Source organism: Biomphalaria glabrata, chromosome 13 (genome assembly GCF_947242115.1).
Source record: "Biomphalaria glabrata chromosome 13, xgBioGlab47.1, whole genome shotgun sequence".
NCBI lineage: Eukaryota > Metazoa > Mollusca > Gastropoda > Planorbidae > Biomphalaria > Biomphalaria glabrata.
This window is the reverse complement of record NC_074723.1, coordinates 38,313,535-38,326,818: the sequence shown is the minus strand read 5'-3', so window position 1 is coordinate 38,326,818 and position 13,284 is coordinate 38,313,535. Positions and strand designations below refer to the sequence as shown.

The window sequence follows — 13,284 nt, the reverse complement described above, 5'->3', positions numbered from 1 at the left end:
ATTATATTTTATGTATAATAAAATTATCGTCTGCTACAAGAGCATTTATTAATGTTTCGGAACGTTTGTGCTTGAAGAGTTGAGTACGCTAGTATACACACGCACCTGCAAATATAGTGCGTATGAGAGAGTATCTACTTAAGGACAATACCTACAACACACGGACACATTCACGTCGTCACGCCTACAACTAAAACTAGGCAGCGACATTTGGTGGCCAGTAAAGGTGTCTTAAAAGACAAGTGAACCTGCACGTTCTCAACGGATCTCAATCGCCTCTATAGTAAACAGCGCAAGACTACACCTTAGACCGGTACTTTTTTCTCAAGATGGCGTCTAACTAAACAAGGACCAAATCCAGCCTGCCCACAAGATCTACAAGGAAATCAAGGTATTTACAAGGCATTGCTGTCCAACCTGTAATAAAGCAAGCTATAAAACATCACTAGATCTAGATTTGAACTCGGTGTCAAAACGCCACAGAACGCACATGCCTGATCGCCACTGGCTAGACAAGATTCCAACACATGTTGAAATTCAGGTCATCTCTAACTAGATCTAGGTCATCATAAACTAGTTAGACATCAACACCAGTCACGCCATTACATGCAGACCGAATCATTCAAGTAACCTAAATAGCTTTGCCAAAGCTATTCTACATCTGCATGCTGAGATCCATTCAACTTAATCAACCCTGTTCCTAGATCTACCTGTGACACCTGTGTGAAACCGAAAGCAGAAGACGACTCTATTCCTAACTAGAGCTACAGGTGTCGTCTGAAAGAAAGAGCTATACCATTCAAGACATCGTTTGATGACAGATACACCGCTTCATCACTAGTGCTAGCCACTATTCATCATTGGCACACTCGCACCTTGACATAGTCGTACCATTCAGGTCTTGTAGAGAAATAGCTCTCAGCTGAGACATTCTCTTACTTATGGTCAATATTTTTTTTTCAGCATACTGATGTTATCCTGATTTGATGTTATTTATTTGGGCTACTTAGGAGTAATACATAGCCTATTATACAAGTAACTGTACAAGTTCTATCTTTCCAAGAACTGGATTATATTAATTTGAACTAACAGAAGCCCCTAGTAAGTAATTATCTTGGATTACCTAGTTGTGAACTTCCTAACCACTGTGGATTATTATTTTGGAGTACTTGACAGAACTTGTATTAATTGTAAATTTGAGCATTTGAGCCATCTTATGGCATTGAACTGGATTATTTTTCTACTACCACTTTAATGCTCATAGTGACGTGTATTCTTAAATTGGATTACTTATACATGGATTATTGAACCACTCAAGCTGTAATTGCATTTGACAAGCTACAAGAGAGAAGACGATTAAACTACACTAGTCAACAAGAAAAGAGTCTGTAAGTCATTATTAACAAATTAAATACATGCATATGATTATAAAGTACATGGATTTTGCTTTGATATAGCAGTAATTAAACTTGATTGTTAGTAGAGTTAGTAATTGATAACTCTTGGCATTCTTGTAGCCATATTTTGATTTCATTTCTCTACATGTTTTTTTGAGGGTGGCTGGAGAGGGACTATTTTATGAACTATCATAACAATAGGATCTATTAGGGTCTATCCTATTTGTTCTTTAACCTCTATAAGGCCCAATGCGTTTGAGGCTCTCCTTGTTGGTACGGAGGTCATAGAATATAGTGGGAAAATATTTATTTAGCTGTTGAGTCTTGTTTGTATTTCTGTCAGTGTACTTAATCTGTATCTATATTGTTGTTTGTTTAAAAGTCCTGTATCCATATATCTGTATTTCTCCTGTCACATTTCTACTTTTTATTAATTTCTTTAAAAGCAGACTGTGTTGTTCTCTATATTGTTTCTGTGTTTGTCCTTTTACTTATACTGTACATATATTTCTTTCTTTTACTAATTTACATTTTTTACTATTTTACTTTGGCACAACAGCACACATGTATAACATATGTTGATATTTATGACTATTGAATTTGAATAGTTTATAATTGAGTAACTAATGAGTAAATTTTGATCTAGATCGATACATTTGTTTGACAATTCTCATTACATTCTGTCATTACATTATAACCATTGATTGAAATTTTTTATTATTGTATAATACACACATGTAAAATAATTGACACACACTGTATTAATAAGCATAACACAGTACATTCTTCCTCACTTAATTAACTAATTATTTTGAGCACACAAAGCATTAAACATGTCTTCCTATGACAAAATTTTAGAACTAGTGAAAGTCATGGAACTAGAAGGGGATGAGAAAAAGGAATTTATCAAAAAAGAATTAGAAAAGGCTGAAAAGAGAGAAAGGGAGGAAAGAGATAGGGCTGATAAAGAAAAAGATAGAATAGAAAAGGATAAAGATAGGGAAGAAAGAGCTGCTGAAAGAGCTCATCAAAAAGAATTAAAAGAACTAGAAACTAAACAAAGAGAAAGCCAGGACAAAGTAGAGTTAGCCAAACTAGAAGCTGCCAAAACAAATCCCAACATTATAACCCAACAGTCTACAACAAAGCCATTCATCTCTAAATTCCATAAATACAATTCAAAAGATGAAACACTTGAAAACTATTTAGTCCAATTTGAGCATATTGCCTCAACTTATAATTTTAACAATGAGGACATGGCCAAACACCTACTAGCAAACTTGTCGGGAGAACCCCTCAACATCATTTCCACTTTAACTGTAGACCAAAAGAAAGACTATGCGGCAGTAAAGACTAGATTACTAGAGCACTTCGGGAAAAATTCAGACTTCTATCGTAAGCTGTTCAGGGACACTAAATTGAAAAAAGATGGGGACTTTAATAGAATAATATTCGACATGAGGACTAATATGATAAAATGGTTAGAGCTAGCAAAATGTGACATCAAGGACCCGACACAAATCCTAGACATGCTACTTATTGACAATGTCCTCAACAACGTGACAGACTTGGTATTTACTTTCCTTAAAGAAAAAAAGATCAAGACAGAGACTGAACTGATAACGAATCTAAATTTATTTAAAGACAGTCACCCTGGACACACCATTGACAAAAGAGACCTATACCAACTTGCAGCCACAGCAACAACATCCAACAACAACTACAATGATAAATACAAATGGTCTAACACCAAGACTTGTTTCAATTGTGGGAGAAGAGGTCACGTGAAAAACCAATGCAAAGCTCCCATAAACTACAATAACAATTATAGGTACAGAAGCTACACTAATTTCTACAACCCAAACAGCTATAAGCACAATAATAATTACAATAATAGACCATATAGACCACACCAGAGTGCAAGTCCCAATGAAAGAAGAAATTTTACAAACAGTTACCAACACAATAACTATAATAGAAACAACAGACAATCTAGAAGGGACCAATTTAACTACCACACAAACAACCACCCAAACAACTACAATAGCGGAAATAGAAACAATAGAAACAACAATGGCAATAACACCAACACCCATAGAGAGGAAAATGTAGCCTATATGCAATCAAATAAGTCCAAAATAAAAGTCTTTCCATCCTATGTCAATTCTAAAGAAGTAGGATCAATTCGTGACAGTGGAGCCACGGCAATAATAGTTAAAGCCTCTTTAGTTGAACCAGGACAGTATCTGGAAGTTACAGTAAAAGTGACCTATGCAAACATACAAAAATTTGATATTTGCAAGACCGCTAAAGTCCTAATAGAATCACCCTGGATTACAGGAGAACTAGAAGCCATAGTCATGGACACCCCAGCACAAGATCTAATAATAGGCAATGTAGAAGGTGTAAAAGATCCAACACTAGAAGAAGTTATGCAATGGGCGGAAGATAGACAAAAGTATTCCCTATTCAAACATGAGGCATTATTAGTTGAAACCAGATCACACACAAAAATAACACCAGAAATAGAATGCCCCACTGTATTACTTAATGAAATAGGCATAACTAGGGAGGAACTAATAGCTATGCAGAAAAATGACACCACAATACAAGACCTCTTAAGCAAAGATTATAACAAGATAAATTTAAATAACCACCATATAGAAATTAACAACTTAGCCATTAGATACAACAGGAAAGAAAACTGTACTAGACTTCAAATCCTGATCCCTAAAACTTTAAGAGCTAAAATATTAAATATGGCACATGATGACCCCACAGCAGGACACTTAGGAAAAAAAAAAGTATATGCTAAGATAGCCAACAAATTCTTCTGGCCAAAGATGGGAAAGGACATTAAGAACTATGTAAACAGTTGCACAGAATGTGCCAAACAAAAAACAGTGACTAGAGCCCCATTAGAAAAATCATATAAATCTCACTATTTTTGGGACAAAATTGCCATGGACATAATGGGACCCCTAACTACCAGCAGTAAAGGGAATAAATATATTTTGGGTATCATTGACATGTCCACTAGATGGGCAGAGGCATTTCCTCTAAAAGATATAAAGGCTATTGACATATGTAATTGTTTAAAAACACTTTTTCTTAAATTTGGATTCCCTAATAAGTTACTGTCAGACAATGCATCAAACTTTAAGTCCCACCTTAACCAGGCATTTGCAGAAATGACTAACATCCGCCTAGTCCATAGCACTATCTACTCACCACAGGGAAATGGAGTCATAGAGAAATGGAACAGAACTGTAAAACAGATGATATATAAGCTAGAAAGAGACTCAATGAGTACCTGGGACCAGACTCTTAGCTATGCTATATTTGCCTACAACACTAGCATCCATGAAACCACCAAATTCAGCCCCTATGAGCTTGTATTTAACAGAAAACCTAAAGGACCGTTAGAGTTATGGGCCGACAACATGTTAAACTTAGAGAACATAGAACAGTACCATCCTTGGATAATTCAGACCAAACAACAGCTTAGACAAGGAATAAAACTAGCAGAGATAAACATGGACAAAAATCTAGAAAGGCATAGGAAAATAAAAAACAGAAATAGAAAACTAAGAACACTAAATGTAGGTGACCAAGTTTTTGTTAAGATAGAAAACAAACACTGTAAAGATAAGAATGAGGGACCATTTAAAGTTATAGAGAGAATTAATAACAAAGTGTACATCATTGATAAAGATGGTAGAGAATGCAAACTCAATATTGATAAACTTGTTAAATTGGATAAGAGACAAATAACTGACACAGATATAATTGAACTTGATGTAGAAACCAAACACAACATACAAGAACGTATAGCAAGCACCATAAACACCACACACAACAGTAGTCCAAATATTGAAAATGATATGTTACAGAATTTGACAGTTAAATATAGTGATGTAATTACACAAAAGCTAGGATGTACCAATCTGATAGAACACACAATAAAACACTACCAACTAAGACAAAAGCCTATAGTATCCCCAAAGCATACGAGGACCTAGTTAGAACAGAAATGACCAACTTAATCAAAGATGGGAAGATAGAGAGATCAGAAACATGTAAATATGCATCACCCATGGTCATTGTAAAAAAGAAAGACAGTGGAGTAAGAATCTGCTGTGACTTTAGAGAAATAAACAAATGCACAATCATAGACCCAGAACCCCTACCAGACACTGACAGTATAATTACAACTTTAAGTAAATCATCCCTATTCACAACAATGGACTTAAACAGAGGCCTCTGGCAGATTAAAATGGACCCTGACTCTAAGGAATATACTGCATTCAAATGCACTATGCCAGGCCTAGAAGGTATCTATGTCTGGAATGTCATGCCATTCGGCTTAATAAATAGTACAGCCACATTTCAGAAATGCATGTCAAAATTATTAGAAGGCATAAATAATGTATTGTCTTATGTAGATGACATTTGTGTTTTCACCAACTCACAACAAGAACACATTCATGTACTAGAGCAAATATTTTCAAGACTAAGAACACACAACATGACATTAGCCCCCAAGAAATTAAACCTAGCCAAGCCTGAAATCCAATTCTTAGGATATTGCATTACCAATGACAAAATCACACCCACTGAAACAAACCTAACAAAGATTAAAAACATAAAAGAACCTAGGACTAAGAAAGACATGAGATCATTATTAGGACTTTGCAACTTTTATAGAAAGTTCATTCCAAATTATGCACAGATAATTGAACCCCTTGTTGAATTTACTAAAAAAGAAGCATGGAAACACAATTTGTATGGATGAAAAAAGTAGACTAGCATTAAGCAACTTAAAAGATAAATTTAATGAGAAACTAGAATTAGCCAGTAATGACCCAACATCAACAATATCACTATACACTGATGCCTCCAACACTGGTATTGGGGCATGCTTACTACAGCAAAGAGAGTCATTTTTTAAGCCAATAGTACACATCAGTAGAACACTATCTGAAACAGAAAGAAAATACTCAGTGATTGAAAAAGAATTATTAGCCATTGTATGGTCAGTTGTAAAACTCAAGAATTACTTGTTAGGAAGATTTTTCAGCATTAAGTGTGATCATAAACCATTACTGGCACTAAAAAGAAAAGAGCTAAAAAATGACAGGATAAACAGATGGACACTCATTCTCTCAGATTACAAATTTGACTTACAAAGCATTCCAGGACATGAAAATGTAATAGCTTACTTTTTATCCAGATACATAATACATGAAAATGAAGCAAGTGATAATAATGACATTAAACACATCAGCCAGGACATTCTGATAGAGTAAATAAGCAGTACAAATCACTTAGAAACAAGTAGTAGTAGTCAACTAAGTCAAATTAACATTCTACACATTTTTCAAATAGGTCATGACACTTTATTGTTACACTTTTCTTTTGGGTCATGATGACATTTATGCTTATGATCAATAACAGATCATCTATTTACTCATTGTATTTTATTGTCAACTTGTAATATGACAAATACCAGATGTGTTTATTTTGTGTGTATATATTGTACTTTATTACTGATTATGCACAGCAATGTAAACAATGAGATGTAAACAACAGTGAACTACTTGAACTGTTGACCTAAATTTTTTTTCATAACAACTCACAGATGTAAATATTGTCTAAAATTTTTTACATACCTGAATACTACAATGAATGTTTATAAACATGGAAATTTGTTTACTATTGTACTTCAATACTACACTCAGACTATTTATAGTAGTCTTATGCAAGGTCAACCTTGAACTGGATTGACATGTCTCTAATTTTTTTTTATTTTTCTTGATGATGGCAAAACTTAGAATAATATTTTGACACAGCACATCACAATTGTAAATAAACATTAATTTTTTTCTGTAATCATTTTGAGTAAATTTACTCAGTGTGTCAAATGATACACATTGATAATGTTGTGCATCTACAATTATAGTAAAACATTGGATGTGGTATAACTTATATATTTTTTTCCTTTTTTATATTGATTAGCATGTGATTGCATATGTACAAATTTTTTCAGTACAAATGTATGCATAAAGCTGTTAACACTTGATGGAGGTACTTTTCATTACAATTAGTGTGATATTTCAGTGATTTTGCTCTCAGTGAATTAAGTATATAAATGATTATACATTTTGGACTCAGTAATTTATATGATGTTATACATAATTACTAAGATTATATAAGATGATATGAGCAATCGAAGTGAACTTACAGCACTTCATGGAATAAGGTACTAAGCTCACATATATATTTGTACAGTGATATTGATGTAAAATATACTTGTCAAAGATTTTTGGTCAAAAATCTTTTTTGGAGTGTGGGGCGTATGTCACAGTCCAGTTTTAGAACCTCTGTGACATGAAGTGACACTCAGTCACCTATTGTAATATTCCGTGCGGGCAAGCAGGAGGTTATGTGTATAAGTTAAAGGACTCTGAAATAAGGGTCAATGTTAGGCAGTTAGTGGAGAACTCCAGCAGAGAGTGGATGTACGATTTTCTCTGTCTGTAATATGTACCTTAATGAATTTGATCTTATGTTAACTTGAGAGATTTCTTCGGACTTATATTGTGAACATTTCATTGATGTGATTACTTATTCTATATGGCATGAGCAGCCAGTATTTATTGGTTTATATTTTGTGACGGCTGAAGTCGCCAGTAACTTTTGTGATTCATATTTTATATGTATAATAAAATTATCGTCTGCTACAAGAGCGTTTATTAATGTTTCGGAATGTTTGTGCTTGAAGAGTTCAGTACGCTAGTATACTCACGCACCTGCAAATATAGTGCGGACACAGGCACGTCGTCACGCCTACAACTAAAACCAGGCGGCGACAACTTATAAGACTTGAAATCAGCTGTTTAATCTAACGCCATATTGGTTGACAACAACAGTTACAAGGGATGTTACTACCAAACACCGATTGGTGCAACCTATATAAAACACACATCAACATCCTTCCCTTTCTATAGCTAACAAAATACATATTAGAAATATTTGCAATTAAAATAACAAACATTAATAACTCATCATATTTTATAAATATTATAACAACTAAAAAAATAAATTTCAATTGAGAGTGTGACACATATAGAATAAATATTTCAACATGCATATTAATATTGTCATAAAAATTCTTAGTACATGTCATAATCCCTATGCCACACAGGTCTATTTGTTTCTCGAGTGCTAGTTCTTGCTGGCATATTTCTATCACAATTATTGTCTGGTACATGAGAAACTACTTCAGACTGTGATGCATGTTGAGAACAGTTATCAGAGAAATCTGGCCTTTCATTATCATCATCATCATCCAAGACATTCCCATCATAGACATCAGTGTCAGTGTCTTTCAAAATAGTTTTACTTGGCCTAATATGAAATCTGTTGCATATGTAGAGTCCTCCATTATCTCCCTTGATCTTATAAGATCTTGGAGATGGATGTTCCCTGATCATTCCAGGATACCATCCAGTTTGACCTGGGTTTTGGTAATAAATAGTTTGCCCTAGATGGAGTTTTGGTAAATCCCGAGCTTGCTTATCATATTGTCTTTTTACTTGTCGTTTGTAATTCTCTTTCTTCTCAGCTACAACATGTTCACTTAAACACTTTGACGTGCTGTGAATCAATGTCTGAGGACTTCTTTTGAGGCACATTTCAGCTGGGCTAAATCCAGTACATTGCCGAGGTGTATTTCTGAGTTCCAGTAAAGCTTCATATGGATTATCACCATTATGTTTAGTTTTCAGTATTAAATTCTTCATTATCTTTACAGCAGCTTCCGCCTTCCCATTTGTTCTCGGATAACCAGGATCTGATCTGATGTGATTGATGTTCCATCGCCTTGTGAATGTCAAAAACTCATTTGAACTAAATTGTGGACCTCCATCTGTTATTAACATTTTTGGAGCACCAAAACGAGCAAATTGTCCTTTTAATTTTCTAATCACATCTTGTGATGTTGTTGTTGAAAGATAATCATACTCAGTAAAATTAGAGTAATAATCAACAGTAATTAGATACTGTCTTCCATCCACTTCCATCAGGTCAGCTCCAACTTTTTCCCATGGAACATTTCCTTCATCATGTTGTATAAGTGTTTCTCTCTGGTTCATAGGTTTTCTTTCTTGACAAGAAGTGCATGTCTGCCATCTGCTTTATTTCATCAGCCATGCCTGGCCAGAATATCGTCTGTCGGGGCCTCCTCATCATTCCATCATATGCAATGTGTGCTGTGTGCAGGTTTTTCTTCATTTCTTGACGCATACTGGAAGGTATGACTATTCTTTCTCCTTTCAAAATTACTCCATTACTAAGTCCCAAAGTATCAGCAAAATCAAAATATGTTCTTATCATGTTGTCTAAATCTTGTTTTCTTTGAGGCCATCCATTCATAATTTGCTTTGATAATTTATTTAATGTGTCATCTAAGTCTGTTTCTTGTTTTATTCTTTCTAATAATGGATCCGGTATGTCCACAACTTGTGTCTGGCATATGTTAAAAACTTCATCTTGCTTCTCCTCTTGAATGCACAGTCGTGATAATGTGTCAGCAATGTGTAAACTGTTTCCTTCTACCCACTGAAATGAGAAATCATAACGATTGCTCCTTAACATCAAGTTTTGTAATCTTCTTGGAGCCTGGTTTAGAGGCTTCCTTAAGATGTTTGCAAGTGGCTTATGATCATTTATTATTATGACATGTCTTCCAAATGTATATTGATTAAATCTTTCTAGCCCAAAAACCACGGCAAGTAGTTCTTTTTCAATGAGCCCACCGTTTTTCAGTTGGTGTCAATGCTCTAGAGGCAAATTCTATTGGTTGTCCTTCTTGCATTAGTACAGCTCCAAGTCCATGTTGACTACTGTCCACTTGTATTTCCAGTTTCTTCTCAGGGTTGTAGAATATAAAAACTGGAGTATTGGTAATCATTGTTTTTATCTTGTTGAATGCCTCTTCACATTTTTCAGTCCATCTAAAATTGCAATCTTTCTTTGTTAGTTCTCTTAATGGTTGAGACACTTCGGCTAGATTGTTCAAAAATTTTGACAAATACTGCACCATTCCACATAATTTTCTTGCTTCCTGGCTATTTTCTGGTTTCTTCATTTCCAGAATAGCTTTGATCTTCTTTGTGTCAGGCTTTATGCCTTGTGCACTAATGCAGTGTCCCATGAAACTTATCTGGTCTTGTTTCTATACTGTTTTCGTTTCATTTGATTTAATGTGTTTCTCTCTTAATCTCTTCAGTTTGTCAGAGGGATCTTTTTCTGCTTCTTCTTTGAACTGACCACATCCCACAATCACGATATCATCAGCCACATTAATGCATCCTTCTAATCCTAACAATGCTTCTGTTAACTTCTTCTGGAATATTTCTCCACTTACACTTAGTCCAAAAGGAAGTCTTGACCATCTGTACCGCCCATATGGTGTGATCATGGTTGTTAGTAGACTAGACTTTTCATCTAGACGTACATGCCAGTAAGCCTCCTTTACGTCCAATTTAGAAAATATTTTAGCATTTAGGAACTGTGGCATTACAGCTTCCAAAGTTGGTAACTTAAAATGTTCTCTTTTTAAAGCAGTGTTTAGATGTCTTGGTTCAATGCAGATCCTTAAATCCCCATTTGGCTTTTGAACCACAGCCATCTGGCTGACCCAATCTGTTGGTTCATTTACAGGAATTAATATTTTCCTTTTTAATAATGTCTCTATTTCTGCTTCCACTTTCTTTTGAAATGCAAATGGTATATTACGACAAGGTGATATCACCAGAGCTATGTTCTCATTGATAGTTAATGATGTTTCACCTAAATCTCCCAGATGACAATCCATTGTGTTTACTTGTGATATGAATCTATCTTCATTTAATGTGATCAGACTTAAACTTTGGCATGTTTTACGGCCTAATAAGGATTGATAGTGGTTCTCTACAACTGTGAATGTTAACAAATAATTCTTTTTGTTTTTAGGATTTGTTATTATTAAGTTAGCAGTGCCCTCGGTTTTTAATTTGGAATTATTTCATATTGTTAATGTTTGAACACTCTTCTTAATTTGTGTCTTTTTAACGTATTTCTTACATATAATGTTAACATCTGCTCCTGTGTCCAGTTGAAATCTTATTTGTTGACTATTTATTATGAATAGTGCTGTCATTCTGACCCTATTTATGTTTAACACATTAATTGAGTTTAATTGTTCCTCTTGGTCAAATTCATCCATTGCATTATGCATATGTATTTTATTCTTAGTCTTAAACTTAACTGCAAAATGATTTTTGCCTTTGCATTTATTGCAATTTTTTCCCCAAGCTGGGCATGCTGTTCTGTTCACTGCATGTCTGCCTCCACAAAACCAGCAGGTTGTTTCTGTTGTCATTTTTCTTCTGTTCTATCTTATCTCTCTTCACAACAGTTTCCTTATTTATCTCTGCCAATCCTTTTGCAGTTTGCTTGTATGTTTGGCATATCTCTATGCACTTCAAGGTAAGATCATCGTGATTCAGTAATCTCTCCTGCAATCTTTTCTCCACAGCGAATATAATCTTGTCTCTAATCATTCTATCCTTTTCTTTAAAATTACATTTTTCAGCCTGAGCTCTAAGCTGCGTAATGAACACATCACAAGATGACACCTTTTCTATGTTCCAAAATCTGAAACTTTCCAGAACTTCATTTTTTCTGGGGTTGTAATAGTCGTGTAATTTCTTTAGTAATATTTGCGGGTCATTTACGTCTTCATTCTCATCATGCTGCAACCGCTCACAAATCTCTTGGGCCTGAGGTCCAGCACAATGTAATATTATTGCTTTTTGTCTGATTTTAGGTTTTTCTTCAGCTTCTATTGCTAACAGTAACAGTTCCACTTGTCTTCTCCATTGGCAAAAGTTTTCACTGACATTACCTTCAGTCACTTTTAACTCTGTTGGTGGTTTAAGTAGACCTTCTGCCATCTTCCACAAAAACTTCACTATAGTATATCTACCGTAACTGAATAACCCCGAGCCTCTCTATATATATTTAATAATATTCTAGACTGAGACTCTGGAATCTACTAGATTCTAGATCTACACTTTAGATCTATTTTTTTTTTTTTAATTTAACTAGATTTATATCACTGATATAAATCTAAATATAGTTCTTGTTACCGCTGCCACCATGTTGATTATTATGAACGAATAATAACAAGACTCTGGATATAACTTATAAGACATGAAATCAGCTGTTTAATCTAACGCCATATTGGAATACAACAACATTTACAAAGGATGTTACTCCCAAACACCGATTAGTGCAACCTATATAAAACACACATCAACAGTAACTATAATATATTTGTAAAGTTAACAATAGCTCTAATATAAGTGTTTGTATAAAATTATGCAATGACATTTTAACATGAGTTGTAAATTGTTTTTTTTTAAGGCCCCTTCATATGTTGACCTAACAAAGTCAAAGTTGCCAAGGAGAGTTGAGTAAATAGAAGGTTTGTGAATAAACATTTATATAAGTTGTTTATAGACATATTTTACTATCTTGCCCTGGATGTGGCAAAATATGTAGGACACAGCTGGGGCTGTGTAGCCACGGGAAATACTGCATTCCTCGCTAATCTTCGGACTCTTAAGACAAGCCTTATTATTACTGGCTTACAAAAATGGAAGAGCTGCTATTAGTTTTGTGTGGTAGTATGACCATCTGACTGTCATGTTTAGATCTCAAAAACTAGAAAAACTGATTTTATGGTATTTTGCAACTTGCTAAGTTTATATTCAACAATTAATAATTGCCTTGTCATAAGGAGTCCTTTTTTTAATCTTAAGTATCTAATCAGTTTTCT

At 34.4% G+C, this 13,284-nt stretch overlaps 1 protein-coding gene across 5 annotated transcripts in view; it reads left to right on the top strand.

Moving 5' to 3' along the window:
• Positions 1-13,284, top strand: part of LOC129922301 (uncharacterized) — a 28,843-nt gene that overhangs the window by 13,511 nt on the left and 2,048 nt on the right. For 3 of the 5 annotated variants that reach the window (XR_008774264.1, XR_008774266.1, XR_008774265.1), the window contains exon 7: positions 12,870-12,930. Coding sequence is in view for 1 of the 5 variants with exons in the window: in XM_056007818.1 (XP_055863793.1) it covers positions 2,231-5,419 (3,189 nt within the window). In the remaining 4 variants the exon portion in view is untranslated. The other 2 variants (XR_008774267.1, XM_056007818.1) reach the window with 2 other exon arrangements.